At 41.6% G+C, this 24,205-nt stretch overlaps 1 protein-coding gene across 10 annotated transcripts in view; it reads left to right on the top strand.

Annotated features, from left to right (window-relative positions):
* GREB1L (GREB1 like retinoic acid receptor coactivator) overlaps window positions 1–24,115 on the top strand; it is a 157,043-nt gene extending 132,928 nt beyond the window's left edge. For all 10 annotated transcript variants that reach the window (XM_081013038.1, XM_081013041.1, XM_081013040.1 and 7 more), the window contains 14 exons: window positions 3,459–3,574; window positions 4,818–5,062; window positions 6,757–7,310; window positions 8,132–8,234; window positions 8,902–9,057; window positions 9,199–9,338; window positions 10,949–11,110; window positions 12,671–12,875; window positions 13,925–14,090; window positions 14,561–14,788; window positions 16,179–16,320; window positions 18,443–18,643; window positions 19,068–19,206; window positions 20,108–24,115. In XM_081013038.1, coding sequence (XP_080869164.1) covers window positions 3,459–3,574; window positions 4,818–5,062; window positions 6,757–7,310; window positions 8,132–8,234; window positions 8,902–9,057; window positions 9,199–9,338; window positions 10,949–11,110; window positions 12,671–12,875; window positions 13,925–14,090; window positions 14,561–14,788; window positions 16,179–16,320; window positions 18,443–18,643; window positions 19,068–19,206; window positions 20,108–20,271 — 2,721 coding nt within the window. In that variant the 3' untranslated portion in view covers window positions 20,272–24,115. The remainder of the gene's footprint in view (window positions 1–3,458; window positions 3,575–4,817; window positions 5,063–6,756; window positions 7,311–8,131; window positions 8,235–8,901; window positions 9,058–9,198; window positions 9,339–10,948; window positions 11,111–12,670; window positions 12,876–13,924; window positions 14,091–14,560; window positions 14,789–16,178; window positions 16,321–18,442; window positions 18,644–19,067; window positions 19,207–20,107) is intronic.
* The last annotated feature ends 90 nt before the right edge of the window (window positions 24,116–24,205 follow it).

The raw sequence follows: 24,205 nt of genomic DNA, 5'->3' as shown, positions 1-24,205 counted from the left end.
CTGTGCTACTGAGGGCTAAACCATAGTTTGGCTTAGTGTTATGTCTGTTGGAAGGAGGCAGTGGAAAAACCACACCTTCATTTTGCACCTTTAGGCGCCAGGTAAACAGGTTCCATTTTAAACAGGCCTTTGGTTGATTTGAATGACATCCTATGCCCTTTTAAAATGTGGGGTTTGGGGGGGGGGTTATTGGGTTGTTGTTTTTATTTTGATTATGTATTTTGTGGTTTTTATTATTTTGATTTTATTCTGTGAACTGCTGAGACCTTTGGGTATAGGGTGGTATTTAAAGTCAATAAATAATAATAGAGCAGTAGCAAGTATGGAGAGGAAGGCAGTGACTGCAGTACGGGGAGCCTTCTCGTTCATGCTATGTCATCACTTAGCTTAGTGCTATGTGCAAACTGGACTGCTAACTAGCTTGCATTGGTACAAGTGCTGGTGCTGTAACAGCTTTTTGTAGACATTCATTGGATCAAACTCTTAGTAGAACAGGATGCATCATGTAGCTTTCTGTTCATAACAAGTAGCATTATGCAACTTACAGTGGTACCTCGCAAGACGAATGCCTCGCAAGACGGAAAACTCGCAAACGAAAGGGTTTTTTGTTTTTTGAGCTGCTTCGCAAGACAATTTTCCCTATGGGCTTGCTTCGCAAGATGGAAACGTCTTGCAAGTTTGTTTCCTTTTTCTTAACACCGTTAATACAGTTGCGACTTGACTTTGAGGAGCAACTCATAGCATGCGGTGTGGTAGCCTTTTTTGAGGTTTTTGAAGACTTTGGTGATTTTTGAAGCTTTTCCAAAACTTTTCCGACACCGTGCTTCGCAAGGCGAAAAGATCGCAAGACGACAAAACTCGCGGAACGAATTAATTTCGTCTTGCGAGGCACCACTGTACTTTTTTCTGTTAAAAACAAAATAATTCAGTGTTTAAAACTCTGAAGAACAAAATTTTGTGTTCACAAATAATGAGGTACAAAGAGTGGATGGATTATCAATTTATCACTAGGGAAGAAACCAGTTTGAAGATAATGTATTCTGTGATTTGGCAGCCAAAACTCCTATTCATGTCTTTCCCTCTCATTTCAGTCTCAAGTGATGCATCAGCCTGCACTTGAGACAGATAACCTGCTGTTACATACATGCCCTTCAGGATGATTATACAGTGGTACCTCAGGTTACAAACGCTTCGGGTTACAGGCTCTGCTAACCCGGAAGGAATACCTCGGGTTAAGAACTTTACCTCAGGATGAGAACAGAAATTGCACGGTGGAGGCAGCGGCAGCAGCGGGAGGCCCCATTAGTGAAAGTGGTACCTCAGGTTAAGAACTGTTTCGAGTTAAGAATGGACCTCTGGAACGAATTAAGTTTGTAACCCGAGGTACCACTGTATTTTAGTTCCTACATCTGAGCACAGCCAGTGGAGCAGAATACTAGAAGCTTGTGATGTGCTCTTGAGCAGGGAGCTTTGTGAGTTCCCCCAGTGGGCACGGCCCAATTTGTATTATTTCCAGTTATGTGCTGCACATAACTATATTATTTCCAGTTATGCATAGCACCAGAGGCTGAATTGTGTGGAGAAAGGAAGTAGATCTCTAACAGAAGAAACGGCTTCTGCCCCAGGTCCGAGAAAGGAATTAGTCACAGGCCTTTTCACAGTGGAAACTACCAAAAAGCCGAGCCCCATATTGACTCACTTATCCACTGAAGTATTTTAGTTTCTGACCTATTATTTTGCATCGAACGAAAATACTCGTGTGCAGAATATGTATGAGGGAGGCAGAAAGAGATAAAAAACATTGGATAGAGAGCAGCAAATAGTAAAGGGGAAGCTGTTGTGGAAAGTTTCTTCCTTACTGTGCACACATGTTCAAGACAGCTTTTCTTAAGATAAACACCCTTGAAAGAGACCCCACCTCATTTTTAATGACCACTGGGTGTTGTTGGTTTGTGCTGTGTTTCTGCTTCTTATTTGAAAGTATATGTTCTGCTCAGAGCTGTAGCTACGGAGTGGGTTGAGGGGCTTGCCAGGTTTTTTGCCCCAGGTCAATGCTCCAGCGGGACACCATTGAGGCTCCAAGCCTGTGTGTGTGTGTGTGTGTGTGTGTGTGTGTACACAAATGCATGTTGTGGGGGTACCAAATTGGGTGAAATAAAGCCTAGTTTGGCCCCAACTTCTGCTCTTCATTCAGATGGTCATGGTTAGATTCTTTAGCTTCAAATGTTAGCCATTATAGTAGGGGAAGGGAAGCTTTTTTCCAGCTTGAGGGCCACCTTCTGGAGAAACCTTCTTGAGACCATATGTAGGCAGGGTCTGGAGTAAAAGTGAATTGAATTTTACCTTTGCAGAGTAGCCTGTTTCCTTCACAGGCACGCATCCCTCATCCTACTCTATCCTCTATCCAGGCAAGTAAGAAGCATTATCAGAATTCCAGCCAGGCAAAACCACTCAAGGGTATAAATTAGGGATGGTGAGGGGTGTGTCTTGGGACAGAGTATGTGACAGGGAGAGTCCTGCATTTTGTTATTTCCTTGAAAATACTGTACAGTTCCAAAGTCACGTATACTTCAGCAAGCAGAGAAGGAGGAAATGCATACGGATTGCAGATATGGATTGTTTTAATCAGGAAATTTCAAAAATAAAAATGTACATTCTTGCAGCAAAATAGCAAATAAAATTTGAAACAGATAATGAAGCACAATACAGCTTTAAACACATTGAATTGCAAGGAAAGAAAGTGGTATACTGCTTAATTCATAGACAGTGGTACCTCGGTACTCAAACAGCTTAGCTCTTGAACATATCAGCTCACGAACGCCACAAATCCGGAAGTAAGTGTTCCGGTTTGCGAACGTTTTTTGGAAGCCGAATGTCCGACGGGGCTTCCGCTTGAGTGCAGGAAGCTCCTGCAGCCAACTGGAAGCTGCACCTTGGTTTTTGAACGGTTTTGGGAGTCAACTGGGCTCCCGGAAAGGATTAAGTTCAAGAACCAAGGTACCACTGTAGTAAGAAAGTATGGTGAACATTATAAGATGCAGTTGGAAAAGAATAATGATGGAAACCATGGAGTGGTGGAGGGAAGTCCAGTTATTCAGAGAATCCTATGTATACATGATTATGATTTATTTGTGATAATTGTTAAAGATAAAAATGAATAATTTTTTTTTTAAAAAAAGGAATTTCCCCTCACCCATGCCAGCTATTCACAAAATAAATAGCACACACAGCTTCCCCCTCCCCCATTCGAGCTGGGACTGCAGCAAAGGGTTAACACACACCACAAAGCCACAGTCCAATCTGGCTTGCTGTCATCCTAGAAAAAATGAGCTTTGCAAGTCTGGTGTCCTTCAGAGAGATGCAACAAACCCGTCAGCATTCAGCTAGCCTCAGAGAATGACTTAATTTGGATACGTATGCAATGGATCCCAAGCTTTCTTGTTGTTCTTTTCTCACAGGCCTGGAGAGGAAATGAACGGGAGGATTGGCTTCCACATACTTACCAGGATTTAGAAGGTCTGCCTTGCATTGTTGTTTTAACTGGCAAGGATCCACTAGGGGAAACGTTTCCCAGGTATGCTCCAAATTCTACAGTGCAAATGTTATTTCAAAAGCATCTTAAGATATATGCATAACTTCTAACCACTTATTTTAAGTGATAATCTACAAAGGTAACACTTTTTTAGTCTCTTGCACACCCTCATTGTAAAATGCACACCCTCATTGTGAAAATACATGTTCTTGACTGAAATCAATATTTGATTTATTTATATGCTTATTCATTTCAATGGTTTCACAATTATTTTATTTAAAAGCATTTATTCTGCTTTTCTGCAGAGTTGTCAGGGCAGTATGCAATCATGGTAATAAAACACTGATATCAAAAGTAGAAAATCGCACTTAATTAACAGGAGCAGAACAACAGTTTTAAAAAATTCAACAGGAGCATGCTAGCCTTCTTAAGGCTCCAGATAACTCTCAGCCTGGGAGAAGACCAGGGTCCTGATTCACCTGGCCTGGCTGGGGCTCCACTATTCATTGCTACTTCGTCTGCAGGCCACAAGATACATGGATAGACACAGTCAGGCTTTTAAACACAGACTATAATGTATATGAAGGTTTGGACTCTGTAGCCAAATCTTTATGTTGAATTTTTTAAAACTGTTGTTCTGCTCCTGTTAATTAAGTGTGGTTTTCTACTTTTGATATGAGGGTTTGATTACCATGATTGCATACTTTTATATTTGAAAAAGCTGCTGTTTTGGTCTTTTACATTCTGATTTGTGTGGTTGTGGAGCATGAGAAGCTGCAAAGGAATCATTCTCAGACTCTGGGAATTATGGAAGAGCCACATCCTCAAGCTGGGGCGGTGTAGAAGGAGGGAGCTAAGGGCTCTTCCTGAAGTGGGGCTATTGGGGTGTCATTTGAAATGGAGTCCTCCTCAGGCCAACACTGGGGCCTTGAGGCGGGGGGTTTGGTACCAAGAAAGGGGGAAACATTTTGCTGAGTCAAATCAGAAGGTAAAAGACCGAAACAGCAGCTTTTTCAAATATAAAAGATCAAATGAAGACTCCATCCCATAGTTCTATGGAGTCCCTCCTTCCCGCATTCCAGTCATCTGCTTTATAGTGTAACTTGAGAAAGCAGTATGTTTCTTGTGAACTAAAAACTGCATCTCTTTTTTTCCAGTACAGGTTATTGATGCGCTTCAGAGTGCATGCGTATTGCTTAAACCACAGCCCAAAATGTTTTATTGAAATAATAATAATAATGCAATAATGCACCCCTTGTTAAATCCTTATATATTGATTTTCCAGATCCCTGAAATATTGTGATCTTCGGCTGATTGACTCAAGCTATTTAACTCGCACTGCCTTAGAACAAGAAGTGGGCCTGGCATGCTGCTATGTTTCAAAGGAAGCGATCCGAGGACCCATTGTAGCTCTAGACCTTAGTGAAAAGGAGCAGGAAAAGGCCAGTGTCAGTGAGAATGATACGGATGAGCTGCTGATTGACTTGGAGAGACCTCAGAGTAACAGCAGTGCTGTGACTGGAACTTCAGGTTGGCTGTGTATTTACCATTCCATACGGTCCTTGCTTGGGAATGAGTGTCCTTTTTCTTAGACATTGGACTTTGTGGAGGTGCTGAATAGTCAGCAGTTAAGCAAGCAGGAATGTAAGAAGCAATTTCAGTTTTTATAAGAGAAAATAGAAGGATGGGAATGAGGCATAGATCTCAGAGTGGGAAGGAGGACAAGGGGAAGATGGTACAGAGGGGAAGTGGAAAGGAAGCGATGTAAAATCAGACTTTTGTTTGTTTATTTATTTGATTTGTATACCACCATTCATCTGTAGATCTCAGGGTTCACAACATTAAAAATACAAGATAAAAACGCAAACTACATAATAAAAACAAGAAGAAACAAAACAACACGAAAGAATAACCCCCCTCTCCCCAACCCCTTCTGCAAACATATTTAAAAGGGTATAGGATGTTAATCAGCCCAAGGCCTGGTTGAAGAGGGACATTTTTGCCGGCTGCTGAAAGGTATATAATGAAGGCACCAGCCAAACCATCCTGGAGAGAGTATTCCACAGGCGGGGAGCCACTGCAGAAAAGGCCCATTCTCATGTCACTGACCTCTGGTGGAGGAGGCACACAAAGAAGGGCCCCAGATGATGATCGCAGAGTCTGGTTAGGTTCATATGGAGAGAGGTGGTCCTTGAGGCATTGTGGCCCTGAACCACTTAAGGCTTTAAAGGTCAAACCCAGTTTGGACTTGAAACAAATTGGCAGTCAGTGCGGTCGTCCCAGGATTGATGTAATGGCTTTTCCCATCATAGTGCTATATAAAAACTGGAGAAGCTGCGCATGGTAGGATGCTCCTTTCTGGACTCATGGGGACATTTGAACCCTTTAACTGTGATCCGTTAATGACAAATGTGGGTTATCCCTTTAATCATAATCAGGAGCAGATTAAAGATACTTCGGACATATCACCAAAGCATGGTTTAGCACAGGGGTAGGGAGCTACAGCCAGCCAGCATGCTTGGATTCTAATCTCCATGAGTTTGAGGGCTGAGTTTGATAGGTGGATGGGGCATAGTAACTCCAGGTGACCCGTTATTACCTGTGTGGTTTTAAATCAGACAACGTGGGCAAAAAAAGTGTATGTTGCCTCAAGGCTTTCCAAGTGGTACCAGTCAGTCCTGCTCATCTGTCAGAGTTGGCCCATCTTAGACCCTGTAGGTTGTTGCCTGTGTCAAGACAGGCAGGAATACAGTGATAGGGCCAGCCACACCTGTTAACACTTCAGTCAGTCATCAGACTTTTAAATGAGAATTCTCAGATTTGTAGCAGAAGATCTGGCTGGTTAGATCTAATTCACTAACTCACCAACCATTTCATCTCCTGCCTTTTTGTGGTGTCCATAAACAGAATGAAGTCATTTACAGTACAGTGGACGCTTGGGTTGCGAACGTGATCCGTGCGGGATGCACGTTCGCAACCCGCAGCGGCACATCTGTGCACGCGCGGGTTGCGATTCGGCACTTCTGCGCGTGCGTGACCCCCGAAACCTGGAAGTAACCCGTTCTGGTACTTCCGGGTTTTGGCTGGTCCATAACCTGAAAAAACGCAACCTGAGGCATCTGTAAACAGAGGTGTGACTGTATAAATCTTGTAAGGTAGAAAACGTGTGTGACATTCTGTACTTTAGCTTACTGAGTGTTTTTCAGTTTCTTTCTTTCTTTCAGGTTCTATAGCAGAAAATGGTGTGAGCTCCTCCAGTGCTACAGACAAGTCTCAGAAGCTGCCGCCACCCCTGAACTTCCAGAATGTGGCCCAGAGTTCAGTTGATGAAGGATTTGCTGCTGCGGAGACCTTGAAACAAGAATGTGACTCTCTCGGCAACCAGGTAGCAAGCAGCACCACTTCTAAACTGTCAGCAGCAACCTCCTCCGTCAGCCAGTCATTCCGGTGGCCGGGCCAGTCTGTGAAAGAAGGCAAGGCTTTGCGGGTGTCCTTACCCCGGACTGTGATCTTATCCAAAGCCACCTACTGCCTTCTTGGTGCACAGAAGAGTGGGCAGCATCCTTTCTCCTCTTCTCTCTTGCCTCATGCCGATGTGTCTTGGGTGAGCTCTCTGAGGCCTTTGATACACAAGGATATGGCCAGTGAAGAGCAGTCTTTGTACTACAGGCAGTGGACCGCAGCTCGGCAGCACCATGTGGACTACAATAATCATGGAGATACCACCAGCGGCAGGAACTTTCACCCACGGCGGCTGCTTCTAACGGGACCTCCGCAGGTAATGTCCTCTTTGGGACTGTTGTGGCAGCTCTCAAATTTCAGGGTGATTAGGGGTGGGTCAAAATGTTTTAGCAGCTCAGAAGGGCTGGGCTTTAGGGTATAGAAAGGCGTGTTAGGATACACACAAGCGTGCCGGTGAGAGAAGTCAACTGTTTTTCTTCCATGCTTCCTTATTCCTGTGCTTGCATAATCCTGCAAACCACTGCATAGAACACTTTGGAAAGTGAGAGCAAATCTGTGGGTTGACTTAATATCAGTAGCATATGATCTTACTTTGCTACTGAGCAAAGTAACTACTAGTGTGATCATTGTAGCAAAGGTTTGCTCTAGATTTACTTACAGTGGTTTGTTGGAGTGAAACAAACTATGATACCTGGTTCAAATGTAATGCTAAGCCTCAAGCATCATGGCTTGTTTCCTCCTCAAGCAGGTGATAGTGAGACAAAAAAGCCCAGTAAGCTGCCTATATGGTAAGCCACCAACTGGTTTACTGTGAACTGGGCCAGTATTGTATCACAGTATTGCTGTATCGGCGTTGCTGCAGAAGGGCAGCCTTCTTGGATTAGATATCTATCTAATTCTAATTCTTTTCCTTTGATCACAATAAGATGATGTTGCATTATGTGACATAGGATCACATAATGCTCTCTCTGCAAAAGGACAAATACAAAAACGGGGACTTAAACTGCATAGTGACTGGTGATGGATGTTGGGCCATGCTGGGCCACTTTAGCAGATCTTCAAATGAAAGTTCATAGCAGACAAAAATACTTCTCCGATTATACATTTTTCTGAGAGTTCCCTCCCTTCTTTGTTTAGGTTGGGAAAACTGGTTCTTACTTGCAGTTCCTACGAATTCTCTTTCGCATGCTGATCAGGTTGTTGGAAGTGGATGTGTATGATGAGGAAGATATTAATACTAGTAAGTACTAAGGTCCAATTATAATTTCTTATGACCAGTTTTTTGTAAGGGGTGAAGCTTTCAGAGTGCCCTGGGAAGAGGGATTATTATTTTTTTAAATACTGCTTATCAAAGATTTGTGTACCTTCTGTAGGAAATGTATACTTTTTTGTGCATTCTGCAATTTGTACAAATGAGTGAAAATTGGACTAGAAATGCATGAGTTTGTTAGACTTGCATTCTCCTTGTCCAACATTCTCCTTGATCATCATAAATAATGTACATAATGTAACTATAAAGAATATTTTCAGACACAATTGCCTAGCTTTCAAAGTTGCTAAGTTGAACTGCCCAAGCTCCGGGGGTTTTAAACTATTCTAACATCTTGGCCCTGTTTTACTCCTAGGAAAGCTACTATCTAGTTTGTTTAGGGTGCTGGGGATTATAACTCTGTGAGGGAAAGAATGTGCTTTGAATGTGCTTTAAAGATGGAATGTGCATGCAACCTCTCAGCACCAGACCTTCATCTGTAAAAATGGGAGCGAGTTGTGAGTTGTTGTCAGAGCAGTTGTGACAGCAGCATACTGAAATGTATGTTGATGTGCCTGGAGAACTTAGGTAGTGGGAAAGTACTGTATAAATAATAAGATTTTGTTTGGTATCAGTATTCATAAGATTCCTTTTTCAGGTCATACAGAGGACAAAGAAATTGTCCAGCCTAGCAATGATCAGTGGCCTGATGTTGAAATAATCAGCAAAATGCCTTTTGACCTCAGTGTGCATGATCCTAAATATTTCCTCATGAGTCTGGTATATACAAACCAGCTACAAAGAATAAAACAAGGCAAGTGAAAACTGATTTTGCTGCTTTCTTCTTCCTAGCCATTTGAAACATTTTAGAAAGCAATTGATCTTTCAGTTCTGTTGTGAACATTTAAATAACTAGCAGGAATTGCCTTTGTTCCTTCATTGTCTCCGTCCACAGAACCAAGCAAAGAAACCAAAGCTGAGGAACACAGAAAGCGGGCTACTGTGTCTATGATGTTGACAAAGTATGCAGCTTACAATACTTTCCATCACTGTGAACAGTGCCATCAATATATGGACATAAACCCTTCAGCTCCGGTACGCAGGGCTTCCATTTAGACCTGGGCTTCAAGTCACACAACCACATTAACAATCGTTCATTTTATCTTGGGAACAAGTTAGAAACCTCTACAGATCTGCTGAAAAGCACCCAGAGATCTGCTGGTGGACCTTCTGATCTACCTTCTGCTAATCCTTGCTCCAGATCACTCTTTCAGAATAGAAGACAAGAATGCTTCTAGTACAAGGGGTGGGGAACCTTTTTCCAGCCTGAGGTCCACACCCTATTCTAAGGCAGCCTCCCAAGGGCCACATGCTCCAGGGATGGGCAGAACCAGAGGCAAATGTAGGCAGCACAATAAATGTGGATTTTTCCTTCATCTGGTAGGCTAGTTCTGTGTCAGGGACTGGCAGAACGTGGACGAGTGTGCACCAGGGCTGAAGGAGGGCTGGAGTATGACTCGGAAGAGGGAGTCAGTGATTTGTGGGGAACTGTTCCAGCCACAAGGCAAGGGTCAGAGGTAGGGGAAGCTCCAGAGCTGGAAGGTGGAGCACAGGCTGGGTTGGAAGAAGAGGAGAAAGAGGCAGGTCAGGCAAGTGAAGGGCCAGGTGCTTCCCCACCCTTTTCTGCACCACTGTCTCCCAGAACCAGGAAGGGATTGAAAAGGGATGAGCAGAGGACATTGCCATGCAGGCAATGTCTCAGCCTGCATGCACGCAGCCCATCAGGGGGAGGGACATAAACTGGTCGAGGGGGAGTGGTCCCCTGTTGCTGCAACTGCTCCATAGAGCACAGACCTGGGAATTGCTGCCCAGATGCTACATTGGGGGGGGGGTGGTTCTAGAACTTTAGGAACGACTGTATGTGTTATCTTGGACACTAAAGAGTTAACTATCTGCCATGTACATTCCTCTGGCTGGGAAGCACCCTTGACATTCCATCACACTCAACCTTCTGCCTCTGTCCTCCATCCAGGTAAGCAAGAAGCATTATCAGGCACATTCCAGCAGGACTAAAGAGGGGTGTGACTCAGGAGGAGGGTAGCTTTGGGAGAGTTCAGAGGGCGAGATAAAGAGATCTGATCTAGCAGAAATGCCTTAATGCTTTATGATGCATAATGGTTTAAAATCAACATAACATTGTAGATCTGCCCTTTAAAGGGCATGCAGGTTTGCTGAATTGTGTTCTGGGACCCGGTCCATCTGTTCAGCTGTAAGATGTATTATTCTGCCATCGCACACATAACCACACACATGCAGTGCAAGAGGTGTAAGGTGTACCTTGTCCATTGGCTTCCTTGCCCATCTGCTCTGCAACATTCGCACAAAAAACCTCCTTCAGTTCAGAAAACGTGGTGGTGCTTCTCTTTTTCCATTAGTAAGCAACAATGTGTAGAGTAACCAACTTGTACTAAACAACAGGAGTTTTAAAGCAGCCTGATGTAAGAAGTGAGAATGACAAATGCCCTATACTGTAACCTTGCAAATAATAAAACTGTAGAAGACTGAGCCACTGTAGCTGTGTTCCTAGACTTAGTAGATTATTTTCTGTGCAAGATTTATCCAACTGTGTTGCCCACACTTGTTGAAATGCATTGGCATGTGGCCTCTCTAGTAGGTTACAATTTCTTTCTCTTCCTTGCATGCAGATGTCTGACTCCACCCTACATGCATTTACATTCTCATCCTCAATGTTAGGAGAAGAGATCCAGCTTCATTTTATCATTCCCAAATCCAAAGAGAGCTATTTTGTCTTCAGCAAGCAGGGCAAGCATTTGGAAAGCATGCGGCTTCCTCTTGTATCTGATAAGGTGGGTGAAATTTGTCTTAGCTATGTAAAACACACCCTGTTGTAGCATAATATTTCAGTATAGCTCAGCTCTGAGAAACTGATCTAGAGTCTGAAGTTAGTTCCCCTCTACATTGCTCCTCCCCCTCAGGAATTAACCATCACAAGCATCTCTGGCTATAAAGTAAGCCTTGAGTTACTATGGGCCATGGATGACTAGGTCTTCACATCAGTAGAGTTACCACAACCCAAGGAAGCTACAAGAGGTGCTCAAGTGAATCCACACCCCTCACTCTTGCTGCATATTGTTAGAAGCTTGCTGATCTTCTGCTTGTTGTTATGTCATGAATTTTATATTATATATATATATTAACAACAATCTTTGGCTTCATGGATGAATTCATATGCCACATTCCCAATGCCCCAAACTGCGCTTTGGAAGATTAGGAATATGCTCTTAGCTCATGAACATTCTCTTACAATCTCTCATGCATGGATTCCATTTCATTTCCTAGTTTGCATGACCATAGTTTGTTGTGACATCCAAATTAGGAAAATTCTGGTTAATAGTAAACAAAATTGACCCCAAAGCCACTTTAAACTATACATTTCATCATCAAGGTATGGACTTAATTCCAGTTAGCTCTAAGCATAGCTTGTCTAATCTGGATCTCATCTTGAGAAACTAGAGGATGCAAACCAGGAAAGGGATGAGGAGGCCCATGTCTAGAAGGGACAAAGAGGACAGATAAGGGAGCTTGCAAGCCCAGCACCTGTTTCTAAGCTTCCAAACTGTGGTTTGGAGCACTGAGAACCTTACCTAGTCCAGCATGTGTTTCCCACAGTGCCCAACTAGATGCCTGTGGAAACCCATAAGCAGGATATGAGGGCAATAGCTCTCTCCTGCTGTTATTCCCCAGTGACTAGCAGTCAGTGGCATGCTGCCCCTGACTGGTGGTAGAACATACTCATCATAACTAGTAGTCATTGACAGCCTTAATCTCCATCAATTTGTCTAATCCCCTTTTAAAGCCACCACTACATCTTCCATAGTTCAACACTGGACTTTGTAAAGAAGCACTTCTTTTTGACGTAATATGTCAGCTGCAAGTCAAAACAATTATTAATGTTAGCAAAGGCCTATCAGTATGACAGACTATTTTAACACACACACACATGCCCCAAATGTTATTGATTGCCATTCCTTTCCAGAATGCTGTGGTTCTCTTTAGTTGTCATTGAAGCAAGCTACTTTGTTTTAACTGAAAGCACAAAGTGAGAGCAAAACAACTTTCTCTCTGTTATGTTGTGGCCTGCAGAGTTTAGGGAACGGGCTAATTTTTTTTACCCAGCCTTAGCAGACCCATCAGTGTTTCCTATAGAAGTCAGTTGGAGTAATTAATTTCTGTAGGAAAAGGATGAGTCAAGTGAGAAATATGAAGAACCCTATGATTGACAAAGTTTGGTCTACCAGTGTGCATGTTCTCCCTACAAGAAAGTTGGGTATATCACCTCAGAAACAAAGAGAGATGTGTTGTGCCCAACATATATGAACTCTTCTTTTCTCTTGTGCTGCTAACAGAACCTGAATGCAGTAAAGAGTCCTATTTTCACTCCTTCAAGTGGACGCCATGAGCATGGTCTCTTGAATCTATATCATGCTATGGAAGGCATCAGCCACCTCCATCTGCTTGTGGTGAAGGAATATGAAATGCCACTTTACCGCAAATATTGGCCCAACCACATCATGCTGGTTTTGCCAGGAATGTTCAACAATGCTGGAGTTGGTAAGCATTTATATAGTCCTAACTTTTTGATTTGAAACATACCAGTTAATGACATGGAAACATAATTATAGGGAGCAGTATCCAGTTAGCATTAAATGTGTAAGTAGTGAAGAGATTTCTTTGTTGTTTATAATTCTTCTCTTATCTATGCACATGCAGGCATTTTCTCTCCCTCCCTCCCTCCCTCCCTCCCTTTATTCTCTTTGATTTCCACTACAATTTCACTTACATGTACTGTTTTGTATGGTATGTTAATGGACACATCTAAGATGGTCTTGCTCACATTGGGTGTTTGGTGTTGGCAGTTAGCAAAATGTGGGGGGAATTTTGGAACTTAGGAAGTTTTGGTAATATTTTTGTTTGTTGGTTACATTTCCTGCATTTCCTCCAGACAGATAATGGTAGCATACATACAGTACTTCTCCTCCCACCCCCCCACCCAAGCTTCTCCATTTTATCCCCACAACAATTCTGTGAGGTAGTTTAGGCTAAGAGATAGTGACTGACTAAAGCTCAGCTTGTGAGCTTCATTAGGAGAACTGAAATTGTGCAGAATGCTTATTCCAGAAATCTGGAAGTAAAATCCGGCCACTCTTCTAGGTTCATCTTGGGGCCTCCCAGTTTCATTCATGACTGCATAAAGAATAAGATCCCATAATTCAGCTTCACTGAATATTTTCAGAGATTTGAATACTGTTTAAATATATTAGCATAGCTAAAGCTTTGGCAGTGCTTTAGAACTTAGTGGACCTAGCATGGTGACTTCCTCTTCAATAATGCCATGCCATATGGTGGTTCTTTGACCTTAGAAGACATGATTGACTGCAGCCAACACTCATTGGACAGTCGGCCAGTTTCCAATTAGTCCTAGCTTCAAAGTCTGTCTTTGGACCATTTCATACAGCATAATTCCACTTGATTCTTACCCCTTAGCGTTCATAAAAGCCATTCTCCATCCTGTCTATTTTCACAAACTTCCAACTGTTATGTGGAATTTAGAGGTCTCTGTTTCCCCCAAAATGGTAAAGTTCTATGCTACATGTTTTCAGGTGCTGCCAGATTCCTTATTAAAGAGCTTTCTTACCATAACTTGGAGCTGGAGAGAAATCGCTTGGAGGAACTAGGAGTCAAGCGTCAGTGTGTCTGGCCATTCATTGTGGTTATGGATGACTCTTGTGTCTTATGGAACAGCCATGTCATCCAAGAACAGTTCAGGTAAGTCAGTGTCTCAAAATTAGAGACTAGGAACTATAGCAGAATCTTGGATCACTACACTATTAGCCCCTTCACACAGTATCCATGCTTTGACGGGGCAGCAGTGTTGGGTGATGTTGAGATAAGACCAGCAGCAGCATGGCTAAGCTGCCCCTTCTCACATGTGTAACTGGATAGCATGTGTGTTTCTTGCTGATTTGATTTGGAACACTGCTTTGTACTTTTAATATATCTAGTATTTCTACGTTCTAGACATAGTTTTTTGAAAGATGAGCAACATGAAAAAGAGACAAAGAGTATGATAAGACTGATCACTCCATGCAGCCTAGTATCTCTTAAAGCAAGCACAATAATTTCCAAACAGCCCTGTGAGGTACAAAGCTGCAGTAGAGTCAGATTGCTTGGTCATAACTTGTTCCTCTGAGTGGAGTTGTGATGCAGTACAATAAAAAATATTTTGCGTTTCATAGTCAGCCCATGGATCAAGGATCAACGAGTAAAAATGTGTCTCTGAAGAGCGTTCTACAGCACATTGAAGCCACACCAAAAATTGTCCATTATGCAATACTGGGCATTCAGAAATGGAACAGCAAACTGAATTTCAGAGCTCCCAAAGCTCCTTTCTCCAGGTGCCACATACATGACTTTATACTACTCAACGTAGACCTGACCCAAAATGTGCAATATGATCTAAACAGGTAGGAAAATGCAACCCTTTTGCTGTCAGATGCGATACTAGTTTTGAATGTACAGGTGTCAGTGAGGCTTAAAGGAAGCCAACCCAGTAAAGAAAATAAGCTGAGTTATTTCTGAGATTGTAGCTCTGCCATATACAAGTTGGTGGCTTGAACAATAGATTGAAAATAATACAGGCGTTGACCATTTTAGGTGTGTCCAATTGACATGAGATCTGCAATGTGTGGTTCCTTTTGGACCTGGAAGAAGGCAAAATGAGGTCAAAGCAAAGGCAGAACGGGGATGGGAAGGGGAGAATGGGTTGGGGTGGCAGGAGGCAGGAACGGAAATGGCCACCACTTGTATATGAAACCAACAAGAAATGGAGGTGGCTGTGTGTGTGCGTGTGGTGTTTTTTTTCTTCCATTTAGGGCATTTTAGTGGGACTCCAGTTGGACCAGAGTGTACAGTCTTTGAGACCTTTCCCAGCACAATCCCCACTGAAATAGGAGTTTTCTAAGAGCACAGATAATGACATTTTAAAATACCATATCAAGGACAGTTTGCACATGTGCCTTAGGCTGATTCACCATGTGTTTGTTTGACCTATTTGGAACCTGAAGGGACAGAACAACTGGTGATTGAAAGAGCAGCCTCTGACCGCTGTGAATATGATTTTTTATTGATTTGGCCCTATACAGACACATTTAGAATTCAGAAATATGGTTACTGTAAAGCCTTGACTTAAGCTATTTCCCTGTAAAGGGCAGGCTCACAGCATGGTCTGTGGGGAGCCTTGGGGAGGCCCAGTTTCAAATCCCCACTCAGCCATATAGCTTGTACCAGTCACTGTCTCTTGGCCTGAAGATAAAAGGGAAGGATAAAGAACTATGTATGTTGACTTGAGTTGATGGGAGGAAAATTGGGCTTTAGATGTAATACATTAAATATAAATATATTAGTGCAGAAATGCCATTTTTTCAAGAAAAGAGTGAATTTAACCGCTACAGACATGCTTCTATGGTGCTGTCCCTTTCTCCATTCTTCCCACTTTCCATATTGGGCAGCTTCCAGGTGGTAACCTGAGACAAAAGCGTGTTATTCCTTCCTCCTATAAAAATCCTCTCTTGTCTTAGGCTACCACCTGGTAGGGGAGGGGAAATCCGTATAGTCTGTGCTGTGGCCTTTAAGAAATTTCAAGTCACTAGTCAGGTGAACCATCTTTATGTGTGACTGCAAAGGCCATTCATGAGGAACAACAATTACAGAGAAGTGTTTTTGTTGCAATCTAGGATTATAGGAGAGTTGGTATCAATATAATTTATGGTAATCAGAAGGTGCGTACCATGAACTAGAAATCAGTGACTTCAACAAATACATGACCGGTTAAGTAAATCTGTATCCATTTTTTAGGTATTTCTGTGAAGATGTAGATTTTAATCTGAGAACAAACAGTAGCGGCCTGCTTATCTGTTGCTTTAACAACTTCAGTCTCATGAAGAAACACATCCAGGTTGGAGGTCAAAAGGACTTTGCCATTAAGCCTAAAATCATGGTGAGTACCATCGTTGAACAACAAGAAAACAAAACAGTGCCTTTGCTTTCTTCAGTGACAACAGTTTCATTTTACCTCATAAGAAGAAAAGAAGAACTCTGATGGATCAGGCACAGGATCCATCTTGGTCAGTATCCTGTTTTCACAGTAGCCAACCAGATGCCTATGGGAAGCCCGCAAGCAGGAAGACCCAAGAGCAACATTGATCTCTCTCCACTTGTGATTCCTAACAACTGGCCTTCAGAGGCATACTACCTGCTTGTGGTGAAATCTCTGGTGAAGGGGGAATATTTTTAATAGCTGAGTGATTAGCTATCTCAAGGGGAAGCTGTTTTGGCTATTAGAGCCTCCTAATAATGTACTCTGAGGGGTTTGCAGGGGAGCAAATATAACTTGCAAGAATTAAAATGCATTATTTGACTCCTATGTATACTAATCTATTTGATACTTGAAACTGTAATCCAGGTCTGCATACAAATCCTGGCTTCCAATCATAACCTTTTTTATCAGTTTTAGGTGAATGATAAAGGCAGGCACACACCTGTTTGGGGGAAACTTGATGATTCAAGGTGTTTCCTTTCATGTTGGCGTATTGTTTTAAGAGCATGTTTCTGTCCTCCCAAACACTGACTCTTGACTGCTTGTGCTCTGTCTGTGAGCTCATTGGTGGTGCTAGAAGCTAATTGGAAGGTCCTTTGTAGGGCGGTGGGGGGGGAGGTGTCTTTATAGCATGTCATAAGCCCATATAACCCTAAATCGGGGTGGCAAACAATATCTGGAGACCCTAGGTTCTTCACTCCTTTCCTACATATTAGGGGCATGGGTGGTGCTGTGGTCTAAACCACTGAGCCTCTTGGGCTTGCTGATCGGAAGGTACAGATCCCCGCGACAGGGTGAGCCCCCGTTGCTCTGTTTCAGCTCCTGCCAACCTAGCAGTTTGAAAGCATGCCAGTGCAAGTAGATAAGTAGGTATCGCTGCAGCGGGAAGGTAAATGGTGTTTCCATGCACTCTGGTTTCCGTCACGGTGTTTTGTTGCGCCAGATGCGGTTTAGTCATGCTGGCCACATGACCCGGAAAGCTGCCTGTGGACAAACGCCAGCTCCCTTGGCCTGAAAGCAAAATGAGCGCCCCAACCCCATAGTCACCTTTGACTGGACTTAACCATCCAGGGGTCCTTTACCTTTACATATTTCCATTGGCCTTAGTTTGTGACGTTTCATTCTGAAACTAAATTTGTTCATTTTAAAATTTTCTCTCTTTTTAATTAATAGTGGCATTCCCAGTAGGACTCTGGGAATAATTTAACAGTGAGGCATCTCTTATGTTGTAGTCTGTTAATTTAAAAAATGCTAAGCAAATGGCTTAAAAGACAACAAAGGCCCTGTCAACAGGGTTAAGCTACTAAAGATGGGATACATCAAGGGGGTATGAGCCTTTGAGGACCTTTATGTGTGCATACTAGACCTCTGTTCCCCATACATCCTAAACCAGGCATGGCCAAGCTTGGCTCTCCAGATGTTTTGGGACTACAACTCCCATCATCCCTAGCTAGCAGGACCAGTGGTCAGGGATGATGAAAATTGTGGTCCCCAAACATCTGGAAGGCCAAGTTTGGCCATGCCTGTTAAACCATTGCTTCTTGAGCCTCCTTTTTGCTCTCCAAGGCTGTCCTTACTCACTTCCTGACTCCCCAACAGCACACAGCTTACTGCAGTCTTCCCATCTGTGTAGTCGTCATATGTAGCAGAACATCCATTGCATAGCAGGGCAACAAGAGTAGTTAAGAAATCTCTTCAGAATTGACTCTGGCCTTTTCTACCTTGCCTGGTCTCAAATGACATGGCCACAGTCTTCCCACCCTTGCACCCAAGTATTATCTTAACCATTGCTCTGCTGCCAGTCGTTGGGCACATAACCAAAATGCAAAAATATCCAACTCGTTATATTTAGTGTATACTGTAGCTGTGTATATTTTGTGTGCTGCCTTCGCACCTGTTCATAGCAGTCAGTACATGCTTCTCAAGTTTGGCGTTGGCACACGTTATCCTCAGGCAGCTGCCTGGTGATTGAGATGCTGCTCATTACATTTCACTTTTATGTATATATATATTTCTTTCACAGGTATCTGAGAGCTTGACTCCCATAATGCCTCTTCAGTATGTCTGTGCTCCAGACAGTGAGCACACACTCTTGGCAGCTCCAGCTCAGTTTCTCCTGGAAAAGTTTCTTCAACATGCCACATACAAGCTTTTCCCAAAGGCTATCCACAACTTCAGAAACCCTGTATTAGCGATTGACTGCTATCTGAACATTGGGCCTGAAGTATGTATCTATGAATCTTACCAATAATCAACTTTGGAAAGGGGGATTCCAGTCCTTTAAAAAACGGAAGATTGCAAGGCAACTGTGCCGTGATTTTCTTAGGTCATTAGCTTCCGTTTATGTTGCTGATGTACTGATATTGTTGTATTCAGTTGCTACAACCGGGGACCCATGAAAACTGACATTAGTTGCTCATGCTTTTGTAGGCAGGATGATGCTTTTACATTTTTTGTGGATTCTTTCAATATTTTATTTTATTTTATTTTATGCAGTTACTCCTGAGTTGACTGTTTAGATGTTGGGGGTAGTAACTGCAATTTATTCAGTTGTGGTGATGTTCCTGTTGGTAAGTTAGAGCATAAAACTTTAAAGAAAAAACAACAACTCCAACAAATATAACCATTTTTTCTCATTTCTGATTTAGGTAGCTCTTTGCTATGTCAGTTCACGGCCGCACTCTGTCAATGTCAACTGTGAAGGGGTATTTTTCAGTGGACTACTTCTATATCTTTGCGACTCCTTTGTAGGAGCAGATTTTCTTAAGAGGTTCAAGTTCCTGAAAGGTAATGTGATTTCTGTTCTGACCTTTTGTGTCTAGTGCTTGCTTAATGGTTTTCTAGCAGAGTAGATTGGGATGGCATTGTCCTTACATGCAGGAACTATAAAGTTCATCGCAGGGTAATGGCAAGTGATATCACCATCCATGCCTGCTTCCTTTTTCTCTGGGGCCTTTTAGAACTGGGAACCATGGTAGTTGGCAGGAGCCTAAAAGACTGGTGGGAATATCGAGGCTCTGCAAGCCAAATCCATTGCAGACACATCTAGGGAAGCACAATCTCCTGGCAACTCAGGAAGTATCCCTTTTGTGAGTTAGTTAATTTGAGTTGCTTCGTTACTTGTAACTACTTTTTTGTACTTTTTTCTAAGGGTAGAAAAAACATTTGATTGTTCCACTTGCTTTTGACGCCTGGTTAAAGGTGAAGTGGGAATTCTTCTTACAAATATGGTAAAATATTAGTAAAAATGCATGTTAGGCCTTTTAATGTTAGGTATAATATGGTTACTTAACTCCCATTTAAGACTTGGCATTACAGTTGCAACTGGAAAAGCAGTTCCACCTTGTTGGAGCTTGATCGTTTTACAGGTTACGATGACAGACCATGTTTGAAGAAACATCACATTATCACTAGTGGCATATTATGGGCAATCTTATTGTTAACGGTGTGGTGGCTTTTGGCTTTCTTAGGAAGTAGAACCTGAAAGCTGTTTCCTGAAGGGGATAGTGGAAATCTGAAAAACGTGGGTTGAGGGAGTGCTGTGTAAATTGGGCTGGGAAAGGTGCATACCTTACTTGTGTATATGTAATATTTCCAAGGAGGAGGGAGAAATATCAGAAAATTAACAAAACAAACAAACATGGAAATGAAATGGTGGTATAAACTGTCCTTTGTTTTTTAACCTTAGGTGCAACCCTGTGTGTCATTTGCCAAGACAGGAGCTCCTTGCGGCAAACAATAGTCCGTCTAGAGCTGGAAGATGAATGGCAGTTTCGTCTGAGAGATGAATTTCAGACTGCTAATAGTAGCGATGATAAGCCACTCTATTTTCTGACTGGGCGCCATATATAAGTTTGAGAGGAAACAAATGGCAAAGGAAAAGAACAGAACCTGAAAAGTCGGATTGTGTCTTTTCCCCCCTTTCTTTGAAAGTACAATCACTGTGGAGCAAAGTGCAACCAATATTTATGTTCACTACTCTTAAGGATCCCCCAAATTTCTAACCCAGACTTTATTTTTTATGACTGAAAAGTGAATTGATTCAAGTTGATTCCTCGTGGGTCACTGTTACGTAATGGCATACCCATGATGACCCATGATGTGGAGAATAACATTTTGGTGGATGGCAAGTTCTCCTGATCGCTTTATACTATGCTAAAGGAGGAGAATTAAACAGACTTTTGGCATCTGTCAGCTTGAATGTGTTACATGCGGTTTGCAGTAAGAATGTGGAATTATTTGAAGATAATATGCTGAGGAATGCTGTCCATTTCTCTTCATATCTGTACTTTTGGTACGGTATAACTCAGGGGTTTGAAAAGACAAAAAGTAACCTAGAATTGTGTGTTTGAAAGATTATTTTTTGTTCACTTTCTGTGCAGTGTTAGCTTAAGGTTTGTAATTTTATATGTATTGAAACTTTTGGCAAAATTTCCACAAAAGTTAAAGTTTACTACATAAGCCTGAAGAAATTGATGAATGTAAGGCAGGCATTGTGTGCACATGCTGGTTTGTCAGAACAGCTGTTATTTCACCTTTTGGGGTGAAATATTGGTCTGAATGGAAAGATCTTCAACTCAGTAGGTGATCAGCCTTTTCTCTCTGGTAGCATGCCAAGCCGTGTGCAGGAACCTATTTTTGCACATGGATCAATCTTGACAACCAGCCTGCTTATTCATATTGTCTCATCGGTGTGCTTAAACTCCACCAAAATGATGTAATCCTCAGTACTATCAGAAATCATTTTGACGTGACAAATCAGCCTTCTAGCTTGTTCTCACACAGCAGAAGTTCCTTTATTTCTTTTTGCAGTCGGTGTCTCGCTTGCTTCAACTTTCTCTATAGTTTTTTGGGTAGAGAATGCTATATGTGTGCTTTTATGGAGAGCATTTACTAACCCATGAAAAACAGACGAACCATAGGCCAGAAGCGTGAAGTATTTAATGGCTGAAGCAAGCTGAGCCACAAGTTCTGAGAGCCATAAAGTCCATTAAAATAACTTCTTAACTGAATTGGGACCAACAGCAGGAGCTGTCTGTTTACATACATACATACATACATACATACATACATACATATAAATAAAGGTCTTAAGCACACCTGGAAAAGTTGGCCAGGTCATTTTAACTATTTAGGGCTTGATCTAATGGAGCACAACTCCAGCACCTGTGTTCCACTGAGTTCAATAGAGCTGTTTTTTTCCAACTCCCCAATGCAAGCACATGGGCATAAACGGCATAAACAGGTAGCATGAAAAGACAGTGGAAGGAATGGAAAGTCTGAGAGCACTTTCCATATTCTTACTGTTGCACCATACAAGTTCCTTTTGGTCCTAAACATAAGTAGCATACTGGGCACAGAAATAGAAGGGGGTGGTGGTACAGGAGGTGGGCACAGATCTCCTGTCGCTGGAAGTGCCCTTGTAATGCCTCAGTACATGCTTGTTTTGATGGAAACAAGATACAGCAGAACTCAGCTGGGGTCCGTAGAATTCTTTCATCTGTAGGTACTGAATGCGTGTGCTTAACTGGATCAAGCTCTGTGCTTTGGTTGAATTAGAGAGGTGTTAAAATAACACTATTTTTAAATAGGCTGTGAATTGTTTTAAGAGTGGGTTTCTTTATACCAGCACTTTGTGCTGTGAAATATGCTGAGAGTTTAAATGAGTACGGTACAATCAGGGCTTCATAATGCAGTTAACATTTATGGATAGAATTCACTTCCTTTTTCCTACTCTGCTTTTTCCAGCTTTTCCTACTGTTACGCTTTGTGGTGGTTCTTCCTTCACTGCCATTCTTACACTTTTTCTTGTCACACCAATATTTTATATGCAGCCCGTTTTCATCTTGTTAGTGAGAATTTCATTCGGTGCATTACACTTATTATGATTTAAATATAATTAAGAACACAAAAAGTCGATTAAGAAGCAGCTGCCAAACTGCATTTAGAACAAAAGTGTTAATTGTACAACTTTTTAACCTTGTGAAAAAGCTGTTTACAAATAATGAAAAGCATAATATATTGATTGAAGTTGAAAAGGAAAATAATGGTTTTCATACCTGTTCATTTTATTATAGCTTTATGTAAATGTAGCATGTTTCAAATGAACGATTGTTTACTTTAGTGTAGGTTATTTGGGATTTTTTGTACCCATAAAAAATCTGCCTTATACTTAATGAGTACCTTAATTTTTGTTTGGTAGGAGGTTATGTAAGAACTGCAGTTAGGAACTACAAGGCTGGTGTATTCACTGTGTAGCCTATTAAGACACATGTAGAATTACTGGCATTTTAGGGTCTTGTTCTGGTTTCGTTGGCTGAACTTAATACCCGCATAAGGTGAATTTGTGAAAGTTTCCATTTTAATGCAAACTTTGCAGATAAAAAAATCTTTCAAAAAATCTTTGTATATATGATGTTTGCACTAAGTTCTTAAAATTCCATGTGCTGAGAGTGATTAGACCCTTGGTAAAGAGGTACAAGAATATGTGTAAGTTGAGAACTTGGAGGCTAAGCGCCTTTTCACACAATCAGGGTTTTTTGGTCATATTTGTAGCAGACTGTCTACATACCATCTCAGAACAGTTTGTGTTTATGGGTATCAGTTTCTAAGCACTATATTCTCTACCTAGAAAAATCCTTGACAGCATATTCTTATCCTTACTTGATACACTGCTTTCTGAACATGGTTTTCAGTAGTATTAGTTCAAAGTCACTGCCTGAAGCTCTTGCCCCTCACATTGCTACCCCACTTACGCAGTTTTTGGTTAGGGTTTTTACTAGTGCACTCCACTGACCAACACGTGCAGAAATATTTTAAATCATTGTTGGAAGTAAAGAAGCTCAACTACTCTGTTATACTGGGGAATGCTTTGTGTAGAAAGATTCTGGTTACATCTATTTTCTTTCTGTATTGGACAAGAGCACATTCAAAGCATTGTCACTTAGGCAAAGAAATGAGTTTTGGTTGAATTCCAGCTGAAATGTATTCGGAAATTAATTACTGACATCCATATGCTTTAATAATGCAAGCTCTCTAAATGATTTTACAGGACAGTACATCAGAAAAAGATACCAGATGCTACAATCTAATATTTTGGTTACAAGCCTTGCCAGCAAGGCAGTGACATGAATGTATTAAAGAGGCCAGCATTATTTTACCGGTAGACTTGTCAAATATAAGTAGTTAAGACACCGGTTAATATTGAATGTAATCTGTAATTATAAAACAAATCACTCATATCTGTAATTTATGCAGTTGTTTTGTGTCACCTCTGAAAAGGGTTTAAATATTTTTCTTAGGACTGCTTCACTCCTGACCAATTTCCTATACTGGTAATTTTTATTTCTAGGGTGAAAGGTATGCAAACTGTAAATCCATAAGTGTGATTATCCCATGTCAGATTTGTTACAATGTATGTATATATAACAAATCTGTGTTGTAGGCATCATATATGTTGCTCTGCATTGTCTGCCTGCTTTTTCTCTATGTAGGGGTACATAGTCTCTCTGTGTAAGAAGTTCATCAGGTCTGAAGCAATCCTTGATGTAAAATTCTCTTAACCAAAGCTTGGTGAATTTAGCTTCACTAGCCAGTCTACCTCACATTTTATTGTTTGAATTGAAATTGTCTGCAATTGTGGCTATAGTATGTTTATAATGTTCTTTCATTAAATTCAATTAATGTTATCACATTACCATTCAAGAGTCTGTCTTATTCTTAAAATTGTGGAAAATCTCCTGCCATCAAACTTTTATTTGGTGAAAAAGCAGCACTTTTTAAATCT

This window comes from Podarcis pityusensis (genome assembly GCF_964106645.2).
Source record: "Podarcis pityusensis genome assembly, chromosome: 7".
Taxonomy (NCBI): domain Eukaryota; kingdom Metazoa; phylum Chordata; class Lepidosauria; order Squamata; family Lacertidae; genus Podarcis; species Podarcis pityusensis.
The sequence above is the reverse complement of the archived record's forward strand: the minus strand, read 5'-3'. Positions and strand labels throughout refer to the sequence as shown.